Below are 18,043 nucleotides of genomic sequence, written 5' to 3'. Positions count from 1 at the left end.
TGGATACTATGGCTCAGTTTGTTGGGGGAGCTTTGTTACTTTAATAAATTTCCTTTCTATTCTCTCTGGGCTTGCAAGACTTTCCCCTTTCCAAAAATAAAAAAATAAAAATCTGCTTAAGTCTGCTGAGATCAGCTCAGCTCAGCAACCTTTGCTGGGAAAGAATAGCCCCGTGTGTGCGCCATAATCGTTTTAATTAGCCGTACATTCTGAGGGGCACAGAGGTCTGCACTCAAGCAGATGGCTGTTGGGGGCTGAGGTTGGGCTATTGTGGCCAGGGGCCACGCCAGGCCCACGGGCTGCAGATGCTAGCCCAGCCTCGGGGCTAGCAGCTCCTGGATCCCAGAGGCTCGGGCCATCTGCTCCGCAGTCCAGCAAAGCAGGTGTCCCTCCAAAAGAAACATTCCTGAAAGCAGGGCCGCCTGTATGGCCCGCATGTGCGGACACCCTTGTCCGGCTGTAGGACAGCCTGAGAGCTGACCACAATGACCAGCGTGACTGAGCTACGCAGCCCACAGGGTGGGTGTGGGACTCCCTTTGTCTGCTTAAGTGTGTGGGGGGGGTGGGGGGAGCTGCTTTCTGCAGCAGCCATTTAGGGCCAGGCAGCTTCTGACCATCTCCCCTCTGTCCACTCTCACAGAGGCTGTTGGCCAGCACACATGACATGCTGAGCCCTGCCAGCTGTGGGGACACTGTTCAGAGTGCGGAGGCCCCCCAAGGAGGCCTCGCTCCTATGCTGAATCAAAGGTTGATTGCTTCATCACAACTAACATGCTCAAAGCTGTCATTTCTACAGTCTCTTCTGTGTTTGTTCTTAAAGCCGATGCTGGTCTGTCTGCTGTTTCTTTCCTCTGCCTTTGTCCTAGTGTTGCACACGCAGGTCATAGGAATAATAACTATAACATTTATTTACTTAACAGACACTTAGGACTTAATTTGTAGCATTCACTGTTTTAAGTACTTTCCAAATACTAGCACACCCTTAGAGGTAGGTACCATTGTTCACGTACCCCTAGGGAAACTGCACGCAGTGATTAAGTAACTGGCCCAGGCTTGCATAGCCCATAAGTGAAGAATCCATCTCTGGAGCCTAAACCCTTTACCACATCATTGTTCTTGCTGAAATATTAATAAGAGCTAACATTTCAAAATCACTGCACATGGTGATTGCAGCCATGAAATTAAGATACTTACTCCTTGGAAGGAAAGTTATGACCAACTTGGATAGCATATTGAAAAGCAGAGATATTACTTTGCCAACAAAGGTCTGTCTAGTCAAGGCTATGGTTTTTCCAGTGGTCATGTATGGATGTGAGAGTTGGACTGTGAAGAAGGCTGAGCACCGAAGAATTGATGCTTTTGAACTGTGGTGTTGGAGAAGACTCTTGAGAGTCCCTTGGACTGCAAGGAGATCCAACCAGTCCTGCCGGGGTCCAGCCCCGGTGGATCCAGGGGTTTCGAAGGGGAGACGGCATCGACGAGGATCAGGAAACAATTGCTTAATTAAACGTTAATTAAGGATATAAAGAGTGGTTAAATAAGGATAGCTCAGTGAGGAAATTCAGTGGAGAAAAGAGGCTGAAATAAGGATAGCTCAGTGAGGAAATTCAGTGGAGAAAAGAGGCTGAATAATTCAGCCAGAAGGTGAGAGAAAGAACGACATGGGGAGACCAAGTTTCGGTGAACAAGGCCCGCACTTTATTTTCCAAAGTAGTTTTTATACCTTAAGTTATGCATAGAGGATAATGGGGGAAGGGGTAGAGTCATGCAGTAAGCCAGGCTTTCTTCCTGCAAACTTATCATATGCAAAAGTTTAGGTGATTTGCATCATCTTCCGGCCTGGAGGCCTGTTAACATTTTAAGAAACTTATTTTTCTCTAAAGGTGATTATTCTAAAGTCAGGCGCCACCATCCAAAAGCATTAGATAAAGTTGCATTCCTATAGGGCAAAGGTGTGGTGGGCTATAACAAGAAAAAGAATTAACTCAAGGGTCCAAGATTACAAACATTAAAGCTACTACTTACACCAATTATATTAATCAATACACTGCCAGGGACACAGCAGGTAAGGGATATGGAAACTTAGCAGCAAACATTGGCCCAACAAGTGAAAAACCCTTCACCAATACAATTTCTAATCAATCTTTTAACTGCTCAAAGGAATCTGTATTTATACAGTTTAGAACATCTCATCCGCCTCACAGTTGGGAGGCTCTGAGCAATCACATGTGGCCGGAAAAACGTATTCAGGCAGGCTAGAGGACTTCCAAAGGAGTTTATAGGTTGAAACACTATCACACCCAGGAACTTTATTAACTGGAGCTGTAAGTTAACTCTTTTTTCAGAGAGAGGTAGTGGGGGACAGGTGAGAGCACAAAGCAGAAAGTAGGCAGACTCTGGTTTTGGGGGTAGATGCTCGAGAATTTCCAGGGGGACTCCTGAGGCTCGATCCCGCCTTTGCGTATGCTGAGCCTCCTTCCTCATAACCTTTGCTATGGGCGGAGCTCCTGCTCCCGGCACAGTCCATCCTAAAGGTGATCAGTCCTGGGTGTTCATTGAAAGGACTGATGCTGAAGCTGAAACTCCAGTACTTTGGCCGCCTCATGCGAAGAGTTGACTCATTGGAAAAGACCCTGATGCTGGGAGGAATTGGGGGCAGGAGGAGAAGGGGACAACAGGATGAGATGGCTGGATGGCATCACGGACTCGATGGACATGAGTCTGAGTGAACTCCAGGAGTTGGTGATGGACAGGGAGGCCTGGCGTGCTGCGATTCACGGGGTCACAAAGAGTCAGACAAGACTGAGCGACTGAACTGAACTGAACTGAACATTTCCTAAGACCCAGGCAGTGCCTCCATGTCCCTATGGGAGGGGGTGGTCAGCCCCATTCTGCAGACAGAGCAGCAGAGCTTCACCCTGGCAGTCTCCCCCAGCTACCATTTTGCCTCCAGAGTCAGGAATAGCTGGGCTCCCACAGGACGATTTTTTTTTTTAATTTATTAATATCCATTTGTTCTCCAGGAAGAGGTTATTATAAGATTTCAAGGAAAGAAGTTGAAAATCCTTTTTCATTAATTAGTATGGAGAATACATCCCAGCAATTGCCACCCCTTCCTCTCCCACTTTTCTAGAGGTGTTTATGATTACCTCCCTTCTAACACTCAGGGCAGACCAGTGTCTGGAGGCTACCTGCCAGGCTTTACTGCTGGGGAAACCATCAGCAATTAAAGGACCTGGTTCCAGAGTGATGGCTCTTTTTATTGGTGGTATTCCGGTAGTCCAGAGATCTAATCCCTCTCTCCCCCACCTTCTAACCTGCCTTCCCCTTTCTCTCCCCCTGCTTTTTAATTGGAACTACTGGTTCCAGGCAGTGAGAATGAAAATAAATGAGCTGTGAATGAATTGGATCTGCTCCCTCCCACCCTCACCCCCTGAAATTGCAATTTAATAACAAACATTCAGCCACTGTGTGATGTGCTTATCTCCCCTTAAAGGAACAGACCTGTGGGGGAGACTGGGAAGAAGCATAGCAAAACATCTGGGTGGTGAACTCAATCTCCAGTTGAAGTGGTCTTGGGATGAAAATATAGCCCTTAGGATAAGTTTGCTTCCCCTTCTAACAGGGCTGGTCTTAGCTGGATCTGTGCTTCTTACATAGGGCTGTAGAGAAACGCTTGGAAAATCGTTACCCCTGGAGATATTAAAATAAGTTATTCCTTACCTTGTCACCACTCACCCTGAATTTGCGTGAAATCACTTAAATTGCTGTACCTGATGCCATTGGTTAGGCTGAATGAAGGGTGCCTCTTTGGATGACTCTGGTCACAGTCCCCAACGCATGTCTCAGATGAGTGTCCCTGATCTTCCTACACTCTGCTAAATTTAGGAGGCATTGGCACCAGCAGCTTTTGCCCTCCTGGAAGCACCTGGGCTTCCCACTGAGCCTGTTCTCTTGATCACGAGTCATAGTGCAGGAGGACCTTGCTGACTAGCAGAGTGGTACATACCCGGGGGCAGAAGTTTCCCTTTCCCCCACCCCCAGGTCACAGGGAATTCATTCAGTGAGAATTCGAGGGCAGGTGGGCAAAAGAAGTTGTGAAGTTGTACCTATTTATATGGTATAAACAACATTTATAACAGTAAAGGAAATGAAATTGTTTCCCACATTCCCTCAACTAAATGTATATTTATTGTCTCTGTTTCCTTCCAGTCTTTGTCTAATTGTATAAATGTTTTTTTTCCAGTGGCATAGTGTTGATGGCATTTTTGTTGTGGTCTTTCATTTAACATTTCATCAGATGTATTTCATGCTCCAAAATGGTTTTATAATTATATAATGACTATATTATGATGTGTTATTATACTTTATGCCCCACTGTTTTTAAATTGTTCTCAATACTTTTCTTTTACCATCAGAAATCATATGAAATTGGATCAGAAAGCATGAACATTTTCATGGCTTTTGATACATAAAGTCATTTCCTTTAGTAAAAAGTAATATCCATTTGTATTGTTTCCAATAACATTAATAGGTCTATTTTATTTTCTTTCCCAAACAGGCCTATTTTAAATCATAACCTTGTTGGTAATAGGAGTCATATCTTAAATACTTGGCTAATTTAATGGGAACAAAATGATTGCTTGGTTTTAATTTATGCATCTCTGAATGCTACTGAAATGAACCTTTCCCCATATTTAATTGGGTTGCCTCTTATGTGAATTGTCTGTATTCTTTGCATATCTGCTGGAGACTTGGCATTTTCTTACATATTTTTATAAATAACCAATATCTCCCGAGGACAATCAAATTAATCCTTTAAGTTTAAACATGGTAATGAAAAGAAACTGCAAATGTAAATTTAACATGTGCTACATAAACACATGTCCAAGAAAAATAATATCGAATTTTATTTGCTTATTTAGTGCCAGGCACAATTCTAGGCATTTTTACCCAGCTCTGTGAAATATGTACTACTTTATTCCCATTTTATAGATGGAGAAACTGAGGCAAAAGAGATTAAGAAATTTGCTCAAGCTCAAACCCAGTAGGTAAGCCTGGGTTCAGAGCGAGGTGGCAGTCTGATTCCCACCCTCAATAGTCAGACGTGAGAATCGGGGAGCAGGGGTGGCAGGGAAGCGGGAATCAGATGAGGCACCCAGTTGCATAGATTCATGAGATTTTGGAAATAGTACATTGAAGCCTCTTGCTCCTCTGAACTAATTCATTGTTCACTATTTTTAATGAGTTGAGAAGTGAGAAAATGTAAGAAATATATTTTTCTATAGCAAGACACACACCTTGTTGTGTTGGGAATTGTTGCCAAGCATTTTTTGAAGGTGTGTGTTTGCATTTTTCCAACTATTGTCCCGGCGGCGGCTTGTCCAGTGGCACCTATTCTGCCATGTCTCATTTCATTTCTGCTGTTAAAAAGTCATCCCCTGCATGTGATTCGATAGGTTTTATTTTGACCGATGGTTCTTAGATCACAGAAACCTACTTTATTTTTTTCAGGTGGACTGAATGGATTTCATTTTAGGGTGTTTCCAACTTACATGCTGAATGATGAATTTTCACCATTTTGGGTGCTGCAATAATATGAGCATTTGCTCTGTTGGTTGAGGAAATAAATGTGCAGGAATAGACAGGCAGGATGCTTTTATTAGGAGGCATAAAAATGTATACTTTACAAATAAAAACAATTGATTTCTTCCTAGAAACAACAGTGTAAGAAAAATCTATGGACGTCTATTTCCTCCATTGCTCCCTCCCCACCCCCCAACACATCATCCATTCGTCAGGTTTGCAGAGTGTAAATGTGGGCCAATAAAATTATAATCACAATCAAGTAAAAATCACCTTGTGCCACAGTCCCTAGACTTACCATCCCTTTTAGTGACCTTTAGTTGTAGCCTGTGAGTTGTAGTGAGCTTTTATATTTTGAGTTACAGCCTTTGAATGTCTCTCTATGGCAAGGATAACTTAGCACTGGCAGTTTGGGGTTTCAGGTTAGTGTGGCAAATCTTGGTGAGCTCTTTGAATCGGTGCTCTATGCCGTACCTTTCTGAGTGAAATACAGAGCTGTGAAATCCTGGTAGATGGTTATCCTTCAGTTAAGAAGAGAAGAACAAAATAGATGTGCCTAGGTTGGCTGTAGGAACTTGAACTCGTATCAACTTGAACAAGTTACTAAAAGAAATCAACATTTCACCTAAGAATTGTAGATTGCTCACTGCCGCCATGAGGAATCCAAGCTCCGGAGACGGGAGTTAATTAGGTTTGTTTTCCTGTTCGTTTCAAGAATCTAAGAAATAAGTTCCCCTTGTGCAGTTCAGCCACCAAGGAGAGTGGACTGGTTATTTATGTGTTATCAAAGGCTGTGGTTCAGTCATTAAGTTGTGTCCGACGCTGCGACCCCAGGGACTGCAGCACGCCAAGTTCCTCTGTCCTCCACTATGGAGTTTGCTCAAATTCATGTCCATTGAGTTGGTGATGCTATCTAACCATCTCATTCTCTGCTGCCCCTTCTCCTTTTGTCTTCAATCTTTCCTAGCATCAGGGTCTTTTCCAATGAATCAACTCTTTGCATCACTTATCAAAGGTACCTTCATTCATAAAGCTGGATCTTTGCCGAGACAGCAGGAGGTTTTAAAAGGGGGATACACCTTTCTCAACAGGGTTACCTGACTGCGGTGGTTGTAGAACCTCCTAACAAGAGTAATTAGGAAGCTTACTGATGAGGCCAAAGATCACTGTGTACCTACTCATAGCCACTGGTTGGAAGCAGATTTGTGCCATGCTTGGCTCATGGAGCAAGGGCTAGATTTTGGTTCTGACGGGTGCCCTGGGCTGGGTGCTTTTGTGTAATACACAAACTACACCTGTATGCTGTGACTTGGAAAAGACTCAGTAGAACATAGCATGATAAGGGGCAAAATGATCCAGTGCAGATCAGTTCCACTGCTTTTAATGTAATAATTCACTGATAGCGTACATTTTAACTTGAGCTTTCTAGCCTAGCTGTTTGGGGCTGCACCTCTGTCTCCTTTGTGCCACAAACACACCTGTCTCATTCTTGTCTCATGGGTCAGCAAACAGTCTCTGCTTCTTTCTTTCCACTTGGCTGTCTCCAGCCTACCCCTCAGGTCTCAGTCAGATCTTGCTTCTTTCAGGAAGTCTACCCTGAACTTCCAAGGCTGAAGGATACCCAGTTAGGTACCCATTCTTGAACTCCTCCACAATAGCACTTAATACACTACAATGTTGTTCTTTCTGTTTTCTTGTCTGCATGACTTTGTCAGCATATAATCCTCATGAGAGAAGAGCTATGCTTGTCCTGTTCATGGTTGTTTTCCAAAGATGTAGCGTGATACCTCACACCTATTAAACATTTACTGAAGAACAAACTCATAAATGCATGTGTATAAACTCTTTTCAGTTGATGGATTCTGAATATTGGCTTTGGCCTGGTTTTATTGGTTGTGCTAGGTTTTGCTATTGAATAAGTGATGTCAGCTCACAGGCCAAATCCTTGGTGAGATGCTGCAGAAGGCGGTGTGGTGTTTCTTAGGCCTCTGCTCTCTATTGGCTCACTGATTGAGGAGAGCCTGCCTGGATAAATGCACTAGAGGGTCCTGAATCATGCGACTTACTCAGATGATGACATCAGGGCCAGAGAGTGATCTGGTCTTGGAAGAGCAGGCTTAGTTCTGAAGCACACTAACCTCCTCCTCTTGCCTCCTCTAGCACTGGAAGACGCAGCGCAGCGAGGAGTATGAAGCAGAAGGTAGGAACTGAGGGTATGCCGGGCCGGCCTGGGAGGGAAGGGCTGCATTCACAGGGCATTCTCCACAACCCCTTCCCAAAGCCCTTCCCTTCTTCCTAATAGCCCTACCTGCTGGAGGCCAGCTAAGAAGCAACCTGAAGTACAACAGCAACAAAAAATTAATTCCCAGTTGATAGCTCATAGTTTTAAATCATTGCATTTAACATCATGCAAGATATGGCAACTGAGATGTGGAATTTTACTTATAGGTTAATTACTGTCTTATATAGACTTTCACATTAATCTATAAACCATCCCAAACAATTTACTGGTTAAATGCATCCCTTGACAAGTTTCATGGTGATCTCCTCACCAGCAGATGGCACTGTGGTTCAGCTGACAGATCTCCACCCACTTCACAGCCTACCCTGGATTAACTGTACTTAAGTGTAATTACAAATTCTCTAGGCCTCCAACCTGTAAAGACACAGCAGTAATGGGCTTAATGCCTTTAATAAATAGTAGGGGTAGCACTAAATACTCTTCTCAACCCTCCAAGGTTCTTGGAGGCACACAGTATCATGCCAATAATTAGCTCATGTTTAAGTAATGACTTGACAGAATCTCTAATGTGAAAGTAGAAATCTTAACTAGAAGTGAGAACTTTTCATGGAGAATAAATATTTATTTTTAAATAAGTAGGTTGATCCTTGTATCCTCAAATAGAATTTATCCTTAATATGTGCTTAGTCGCTCAATTGTGTCTGACTCTTTGCTACCCCATGGAAGCCCACCAGGCTCCTCTGTCCATGGAATTCTCCAGGTTAGAATACTGCAGTGGGCAGCCATTCTCTTCTCCAGGAGATCTTCTCGAGCCAGGGATCAAACCCAGGTCTCCTGCATTGCAAGCAGATTTGTTACCCACTGAGCCACCAGGGGATCAACTATCCTTAATATACAGATAATAACTTGTAACCATTTATTTTTTAAGTTAGGTTGCTTGTAGGTCAGAATATTCATGTGTAAAGATTTAGAAACAGTCTACTCTTGAGACTTTTATCATTATTTAATGGTATTTACCATGAAATTATTTCCTTCTCAGTAAAACAGTGCTTAGACTAGAAAGAGAGTAGAGATAATAAAGTCTGGTAGCTATAGTTGAGGTAGGATGTATAAAACTCTTTAGAATGGCTCTCAACCAGCCTTCTCTTTCAATCACACCAAAGCCTAAGCCTGTGCACATTTTTCTTTGAAATAAAACAAACCTAGAACCTTGACGTGACTGCCCTGGAATATTTCTTATAGGGATATAACTGCCAGTGAACGAAAGAGTGCCTGTTGGCCTTCATTGCGGCCTAAGAACCAATGGTTCTGCTTCATTTGAACTTCCGGATCAAATCAACACTTGGTAGTCTCTTTTCTATAGCATTTATTTTCAAAAAGCGTATTTTTCTTTGAGTATAGATGCTATCTCTGTGCAGTTCTTTTAGGGACAATATAATATATGCTTTTATTTTAGGCCAGTTAAGATTTTGGAACCCAGATGATTTGAAAGCCTCACAGACTGGGTCTTTGGCTCCCCAAGACTGGATAGAAGAGAAACTGCAGGAGGTTTGTGAAGATTTGGGGATCACTCGTGATGGTCACCTAAACCGAAAGAAGCTGGTCTCCATCTGCGAGCAGTATGGTTTGCAGAATGTCGATGGAGAGGTGAGCATTGCGTTGTATTTTTATTCAGGGATAGTAATCGTGATACAAGCTAACCTGGCCACAGGCTGGACACAGCCATGTTTTGGTTTCCTGCCGCAAGTTACAGAGACTCCATTCTCTTTTTTTCCTGGCAAGTCAGCCATCAAGTTTGTGTCTCTGAGGAGCTCATGTTTGTTGTGGGAAACAAGAACTGACAATAGCTGATAATTACTGAACCCAAACTGTGTGTGCCTCACTGGGCTAAGCATGTTACCCCACATCATTGTCAGACCCCAGCTCAGTGTAGCCATGATGTCAGTCTGTAGCTGTGGCACTCACAGAGTCAGAGGTGAAAAAGGTGTGGAGGCAGGACAAGGCAGAGAGTTCGGGAGAGTTGAGTTGGGGAAATACTTTGAAGCCCAGGCTGATAAGTTTAGTCTTTGGAGAGACAATCTCCATATCATCCCTGGGTTCTTTAGCAGATTACATAATACATGGGAAAAACTTACTTGCTAAGGGTGGTCTGAACTTCTTTTATGGTATATATTGGTGTAAAGAGAGCCATATATTAGGACACCAGCCAGGAGTCATCACAATAATCTGGTCATGAGGAAATGGAAAAGGGTAGGTTTGCGGTTTTGAAAACGTACAACAGAAGAGTCTTGAAGCAGCCCCCAAGATGCTCTTGCTTGGTAAAATTCTCAACTTTACATTTTCTAAAAAATTAAGAGGGGTGGCAGGACTGGGTGCATGAACAGCCATGAAACAAAAGAATATAATTAATTCCAAGACACGTCTTTCAAAGAGTTGAAAATAAGGATTGAAGGGACTTAGAGGTTAGGGCTACAGTTGTACAAGCTTTGGGAAACTTTGATTATAATGATATTCGAAACCATGTTATCTGCTTGCTCAGAGGTTAAGTGGTATTATTTTCCTAAACCAGAATGAGATTTATTATCAAAAGCTTCCAAGTAGCCTAGCTTGCAGGAAAGTTCTCCCTCCTCCTTCTCCCTTGTGTATGTGCCCATTACACACTCTCTGACTACCTTTTAATGGCTCCGCAGTCATTTATTTATCAGTGGTGACTGTTGAGTCATAAAATTAAATTCGTCCTCCTAAATTATAAACCAGTGCAGTGTACAGAACCTTGGGTTGTTTTTGCCAAGAAATATTGCACAAACTTGGATTATTTATCTAAGAACGAATCTTGGAATAAACTGTAGCTGTTTATGGGGAGTTGCTTTTTCTTCTGTGGCCGAGTTTCCAGAATCCAGGAAAAGCAGCAGCACATTTATTCTCCTCTGCTGTGAGGATGAGTGAAGGATTGCTAATTGAATGTAGCTTTTACTTAGTATTTTTCCTCCCTGCCAAAATCATGAAATACTATGGTGCTTTTGTGCTACTAGCTCTAGGCCACAGCGGAGCTGAAAGTTCATGATGATCTCACCAACACACAGCTTGGAATCCTAGAATTTTACAACTGAAAGCAATTTTAGATTTAGTCACCCCACATTTTATAGATAAAGAAAGAAGTCACTGCTGCATGTTGCCATCAGCATGAAGGGAAACTAGATGGACTGTCTTATAGCCGAAGATAGTGCCTGCCTTCCAGAAGCCAAGACGGCTGTAGGCCAGTGAAGGCAGACTATCCCCCTTGTTGTTTCGTCACCAAGTCATGCCTGACTCATGCAGCCCCGTGAACTGCAGCCCACCAGGCTCCTCTGTCTGTGGGATTTCCAGGCAAGAATACTGGAGTGGGTTGCCATTTCCTTCTCCAGGGATCAAACCTGGGTCTCCTGCTTGGCAGAAGGATTCTTTACCACTGAGCCACCTGGGAAGTCTAGAGGCCTGATACGACCCAAAGGCCGTGTGACCTACACAATGTTTAAAAATTGAACTATTCACTATACTTTTTAAAATCAGGAGATTTTTTTCTGAAAATCAGAAGATTTGGCTCCATTTTTCTGGTAATGAGAAACGGCTAGCCCCTTTGGACAGGGCATGCACTCAAATGTTCTGTTCACTGCTTTAAAAGGCTTCCAAGTAGCCTTTTAAATGTCTCAAGACCATCCTGCCTCATTCATTTATATCACCTTCCTGGCACCTCTGGCTATTTCCCAGCTTACACATTGGGAAATCAGCCATCTAAAGACCTGGCTGGTGATAGGGAGGAAGAATGTCCTCAGGGGTCTAGATTCAGCTCCTGCATAGGCTGCAGGGTGTGTCCCAGTTGCCCACTGACTAGCATTCTTATCAGGCCAACCCAGTCCATCCGTCCTCTTCTGAATCCACGTTCATTTACTCACCACTTGCCCACACCCCCATGTCTAATAACTGGCAGGACTCGCTTACTCCACCACTTGGAATGGATCTGGTGATGGGTGTTTAGGCAGTCAGGAAGCTGTACATTGATTTGGCCAAGGTCACAGGGCTAACCAATGTGGAACAAAATGTTAAAATGTTAAAGGCAAATATGTTGGAATGTTCCAGTGTTAAAGGCAAAATATGCTGGTTAGCTTCAGTCATCACTGCTGGATTTTACTGTGACTTCTGGCTTGACAGTCCTGAAAGCCTAGTCCTCTAAGAAAGTGTTCTGTTTGATAAAAATGAGACAGAGAATCTAAGGGAGCTTGGCAACCTCTGAATTTTGCCCAAAATATCTTTCCATCTGTTTCTTCCTATGATTCTCTATAGGAACTGTTGCTTCTTCCAAAGATTTCCACCCTTTAAAATGGTTTTGTTTTGGAATCCTCTCCAGAGGAACTGGTAGAAAAACAAGAATAGAGACAGATGTTTCCCATTGGATATGGATTGGGAAAAAAAGCATTCAAGATAAAAGAAATGCCACAAGGACTTAGCTGAGGGATAGAATCAACAATTAGGAGATGACAGGAGTCCCAGCAATAGTCCAGACTTAGGAAATAAATATTGAAAATTTAAGGATTTGTTACAAAGAGGCTTTTGTTAGAAGGGACCCAGTTGCAGGCACTAATGGTAAGTTTGTTGCTTATTCGGTTCCTTGCTACTCAGCAAATTAGGCATTATCTTGTTAGAAATGTAGAATTCCCAGGCCCCAGCCCTAGATTTAACTACATCAGAGTCTGCACTTTAACAAGACCCTCAGGTGATTTCTGCTTTGTACATTGGGGTCATGTCCTATAGAAAAATTTCAGCCCCCCAAATAGGAAGCTGACTGTGAGAATGGAGGGCTTTGCTTTCTTTCCCTATTTTGTGGTATCTGTGATTCATGTTGCTTTATTCCCTTTTCCATTCCTCTGTGAGTTAGGGAACAAACCATCTCCCAGGCACGCCTCTAGAAGGGACTCTATATGATGAGGACCACTTGATTACTGTCAGAGGGGGCAAAGTAGTCAAGCAGAATTTCCTTCTCTTCACATCTCTCGGAACACTTCTATTGCACACACGTGAAATTCTTCCTATCCAGTCTTCATTTTGATTGTGCAAAAGTATTAAAAGAAATTAAAAACCCCAAACACCACAGTGTGGTTCCAAGTAATGTTCTAAATTCCAAGGCATGGGTTTCAGACCCAAGCTCTTAAATCATTGCAATCTGTCCCAGACCCATTTATGCTAGTTTACAGAATTTCATATAAGCAAAATACCATGTGGAGTCACTATAATATAATGGCTTAATGAATGTCTGTTTTCTGCTGTTACAACACTGGGAAGCTATATCTTTATATTTTTCAGTAATTCTTTAACTCACAAGATAATGCATAGTAACGTTGAAGATAACCTGTTCTAAGAGTATGAGCAAAAGAGAAAACAGTTAATTTCTAAATTGCAGAAAATTATGAAGATGTTGAAAATGAATTTTATTTAGTTTATGTGAGGGGGAAGGACTTACTAGAAAGGAAAATATATTTAGTGAGGTGAGAATAAAGGGACATGTCATATTTCTGGAGTCCTGGGATCAAGAGTGGTGCCAATATCTGTTGGCTTTGTTGTTTAATCACTAAGTCATGTCCGACTCTTTGTGACTCCATGGGCTGTAGCCTGCCAGGCTCCCCTGTACATTGGATTTCTCAGGCAAGAATAACTGGAATGGGTTGCCATTTCCTTAGACCCAGGGATCAAACCAGCGTCTCCTGCATTGGCCGGTGAATTGTTTACCACTGAGCCTCTTGGGACTAGAAGTGCGCTTGGGGCTTTGTGGGGTTTTTTTGAGAGAAATAGTTAAGATATATGGTTACCCTTTTCTAGATGCTTGAAGAAGTCTTCCATAATCTTGATCCTGATGGTATGATGAGTGTAGAAGATTTTTTCTATGGCTTGTTCAAAAATGGAAAACCTCTTACACCATCAGCATCTACCCCATATAGGCAATTGAAAAGGCACATCTCCATGCAGGTAAGAAATAAATAGGAAGTGGATTCTTTGGGAGTAAAGTTAAAATTCATTTGAATAATTTCCAGTGAGTTAATCTGCTGTCTGAAGAAAAATACTGAGGAGAAAGAGAAGCAAAAGAAGAGCAGAAATGAAAGACTAAACCACTGGGGAAGTTGGGTTTGAGAAATGACCATAAATTACAGTAGGAAGACCACTAATTATGCCCCTTCCTGTTAGCTGTGGGCCAGAAGGAACCTGATGTTGAGTAGAGATGCATCTCATCTGTATGCAGGATCTGTCTGCCAGGTCAGCTGTTGATCAGTTTTGCATTCTTGACTGACTTGGGAAAGGAAGATCAAAGGGGCCACTTGGCTTTTTATCCTAGCAGTATAAATGAGAGAAGCATGCCTCTGCCCCTTGTGGTCAGGACTGACTGCTTTTGGTCTCGACCAGTATCATGTTGCAACGCCTGAGCTTGCTCAAGTCTCTTTCTTCTTCTAGTCTTTTGATGAGAGTGGACGACGGACCACAGCCCCATCTGCAATGATGAGCACCATTGGTTTTCGGGTCTTCTCCTGCCTGGATGATGGGATGGGCTATGCATCAGTGGAGAGAATACTTGACACCTGGCAGGAGGAAGGCATTGAAAACAGCCAGGAGATCCTGAAGGTGTGGCAACTGAAATGGGAGGCAAATGACAAATTGGGAAGGGTTGAAAAATTCTGTTTGTGATTTGATTTGATTTCTCCTTAATGATTCTTCTGTTCCCAAGATCTCAGACATAAGAGATAACTTTTCCTACCCCCTTTAACCAGGAGTGTTGCTGACTTCATGTTTTTAACCCCTAAATTATTCACAAGAAATTTCTTAACCGATCTCTTGTTGGTAAAGATTAGAGTTTTGCCATTGTGTTTATTTACAATGCCAGACAGCATTTTTTAAAAACACGTAAATAATCATGTTTTCCTTAGAGAGACCTTAGTTAAATATTGTTCCAAGGCAGTCATTAAATGTAAATATCCAGTTTGTAGATTATAAATTCAGTTCCCCAGGTCTGTATAACCTTCACATTTTCTGCTTTCTGAGGATAGAACTTGTGATTATCTTGAACTTGTTCTGATTTCTAGGCCTTGGATTTTAGCCTTGATGGAAATGTCAACTTGACAGAGTTGACACTGGCTCTTGAAAACGAACTTTTGGTCACCAAGAACAGCATTCACCAGGCAGCTCTGGCCAGTTTTAAGGCTGAGATTCGGCATTTGCTGTGAGTTGAGCAGAAAGCTTACCTGCTCTGTTCCCTTTCCTACTTGTTGAGCAAGTGCTCAGATGCCTGTGGCATGTATTCTTCCCTTCTGAAGGCAGTGGTGGCTAATCGCCTATCATCTCGCTTCTGTGAAAGTGAGGTGGAGCTTAGAGCTGCAATGTAGGCTTTTGAAAAGGGCTGTGGAATGTCTTTGTGTTTTGGAAGGGTTCTGGTTGTCTTGGTTTTGTTTTTGTATAGGAGTAAGCCAGATGAGAGTTTTTTTGGGTCTACTTGTTGCCTAGTAACAGTCTCCCTTATAACTTTGTTTCTTTCTGATTCTAGGGAGCGAGTGGATCAGATGCTCAGAGAAAAAGAGAAGCTACGGTCTGATCTGGACAAAGCTGAGAAGCTGAAGTCTCTAATGGCCTCAGAGGTGGACGATCACCATGCAGCCATAGAGCGGCGGAACGAGTACAACCTCAGGTGTGACGGGCGGGGCCAGGGCCCTCCTTTCCCACCATCCTGGCCCAGAACAGTGGGGTTTTGCCTGCCTGTCCGCCTGCTTGGCCACACCTGGCTGGGGTGACTTAGGTGTGGCAAAGCCTACAAGAAAGCAGGGCTCACTGGCCACTTTCTCAAGGAGCTTCCATCTCTATGACTCTTTCCATTTTTGGTGGCTCTACAGAGGGACCTCTGAGGGACTTGATGGCAGCCTGTCAGTCTTTCCTTCTCACAGGAAACTGGATGAAGAGTACAAGGAGCGAATAGCAGCCTTAAAGAATGAGTTTCGAAAGGAGAGAGAGCAGATCCTGCAGCAGGTGGGCAAGCAGCGTTTGGAACTTGAGCAAGAAATCGAAAAGGCAAAAACAGAAGAGAACTACGTCCGGGACCGCCTTGCACTCTCTTTAAAGGTAATTATCCTCTTAGTTATGTGGTCTGTGTGCCTTCTGGGAACACCACATGAAAAACCACAGCTCTGTAAGAGGACAGGTCTACACAGGGCTCATAAGTCTGGGTCAACACCCGGACATGGTAGAGCCCCAGGTTTCAGGGGTGTCCAGGCTTCTGGTTTCCCAACAGCATATCTTGTTCTTACCTGCTGAAGTGGCAGTGAGTCCTCAGGGCTGTTTGATACCTGGTTGATGGTGTCCACTTCCTCATCCTTAGCAGATGGCTTTTTTTTCCTTCCATGCCGAGGCCATCCACTTTGTTTCTCTGCTCGCAAATCTACCTTTTCCCTTGCACATCCTCCTCCTCTTTTTTGTGCCTCAGTTGAGGAAGTGATGCTTCTCTTTATGGAGCTCTGACACTGGGTAATGTAGTAGTGTCAGCTGGAGCTGAAGGTGGGCGGGACCCTCTCAGGTCTTGGGAGGGGTCTGGACTCAAGACTGCCTGGTTCCAATCTGGATACCACCACTTACAGAAGACCTTCATCAGGTTACTCAAGCCTGTTTCCTAATATACAAGAGAGTCACCATCATAATACCTACCTCAGAGCATTGATGTGGAGATTGAGTGAGTTGCTACATATACAGTATCTGAAAGTAATAAGAACCTATGGAATAGTTAGTTTTGTTGAGGTTATAAAAGATTCCTGAAACTCCACAAATCAGAGACTGAGCCAATTCTCCCTCCCTAACCATCAAACTGCTTCCTCTCCTGAATTTTCACCCTAATCTCCATCACCACCCTGTGCTGTAAGTCATAGAAGTCACTGTCCTTGGTCATCCTGGATTCTCACTTTCTGAGTCCTGCTGATGCTCTGAAAGTCTTCTCAGATTTATCCCATTTCTCCATTCCCACAGCCTCTGAACAGGTTCGGAATTCATCACAATTTCTCAACTGACGTATGTGCATTCTTTCTTCCATCTATCCAACCTCCCTCCGCCTGGTCACCAGAGTTATCTTACTGCCGCTGCTGCTGCTGAGTCGCTTAAGTCGTGTCTGACTCTGCGACCCCATAGACGGCAGCCCACCAGGCTCCCCTGTTCCTGGGATTCTCCAGGCAAGAACACTGGAGTGGATTGCCATTTCCTTCTCCAATCCAGTATCCCCATCTAATTAATTAATTAATTTTGTTGGTAGTGTTTTTTGCATTCCCATCAGTGGCAGGCATACTGAAGAGCCGGTATTCGGGAAACATTCCTTTCCAGTTTATCGGGCAGTAAGCTACACACTTCTGTCTTTTTGGATCACCTTAGCCAGCTAGGCCTTTTTTGTATGCTGAATATGGAAGATGGAAGTGTTCGCTAATTGCTTTGGTGGGCTTAACTTCCATTATGGAAATTTATAAATAGGTCTAGTTCCTTTTTTAAATTAAGTACAGCATTTCAGTAAGGCTTTTGAGAGGTATAGGTAGGTGTGTGTTGCCAGCGTTGGCGTTCCGTGCAGAATAGGCAGTCGGTGTTGGAAACCAGTGCTAAGCTGACCCATTTTGACTGTGTTAGGAGCCTTGCTTTCATTAGGAGCCTCTGCTGCTAGGGAAAAGAGAACGAGCGAGGTAGACGTAGAGCTGAGCGTAAATGAGAGTTCATTGTGTGCTGCCTGGGCAGCCAGTGCCTCTGAATATTATGGGGAGAGCTAGGAACTGCTTGTTTGTGACTCAAACCAGCCTAAACTGGAATCATCCAGTTTGAGTTGGCGGCTTGCCACCTCCCAGAGGCTTCCTTATTTTGCCAGTTTTTGCCCGGCCCTCAGCACAGGGGGCGGGGCCTGCGCTTGGGGGCTGGCCCGATTTGGGGAGGAGCGCCTGGGAAGTGGCTGCAGGTCAATCCAGGTGTGTTCCTAAGGAGGCAGCCTTTTGAAAAATTCAGGAGGCTAAGAATAGAAGCTGATGTGAACACCACTCTTCAGTACATCTTTCCATTATTACTCTCTTGTTTTAACTGTAACTTTCTCTCTTCTGCCCCTCAGAAACTAAGGCTGGAAAAATAGCTTCTGCTGTACCGCTGCTTGGGTATATCACAGCATGTTCTGTATTTGGTGATATGGAATTT

The 18,043-nt window shown here is 43.5% G+C and overlaps 1 protein-coding gene across 6 annotated transcripts in view; it reads left to right on the top strand.

Annotated features, from left to right (window-relative positions):
* The window catches only part of NIN (ninein (GSK3B interacting protein)), a 97,889-nt gene that overhangs the window by 36,441 nt on the left and 43,405 nt on the right, over nucleotides 1-18,043 (top strand). For all 6 annotated transcript variants that reach the window (XR_825488.1, XM_010842256.1, XM_010842257.1 and 3 more), the window contains exons 4-10: nucleotides 7,747-7,786; nucleotides 9,285-9,475; nucleotides 13,679-13,825; nucleotides 14,306-14,473; nucleotides 14,932-15,068; nucleotides 15,390-15,530; nucleotides 15,784-15,958. Coding sequence is in view for 5 of the 6 variants with exons in the window: in XM_010842256.1 (XP_010840558.1) it covers nucleotides 7,747-7,786; nucleotides 9,285-9,475; nucleotides 13,679-13,825; nucleotides 14,306-14,473; nucleotides 14,932-15,068; nucleotides 15,390-15,530; nucleotides 15,784-15,958 (999 nt within the window). In the remaining variant the exon portion in view is untranslated. The remainder of the gene's footprint in view (nucleotides 1-7,746; nucleotides 7,787-9,284; nucleotides 9,476-13,678; nucleotides 13,826-14,305; nucleotides 14,474-14,931; nucleotides 15,069-15,389; nucleotides 15,531-15,783; nucleotides 15,959-18,043) is intronic.

Source organism: Bison bison, unplaced genomic scaffold (genome assembly GCF_000754665.1).
Source record: "Bison bison bison isolate TAMUID 2011002044 unplaced genomic scaffold, Bison_UMD1.0 scf7180017864174, whole genome shotgun sequence".
Lineage (NCBI taxonomy): Eukaryota > Metazoa > Chordata > Mammalia > Artiodactyla > Bovidae > Bison > Bison bison.
This window is presented reverse-complemented; position numbering and strand designations above follow the sequence as displayed.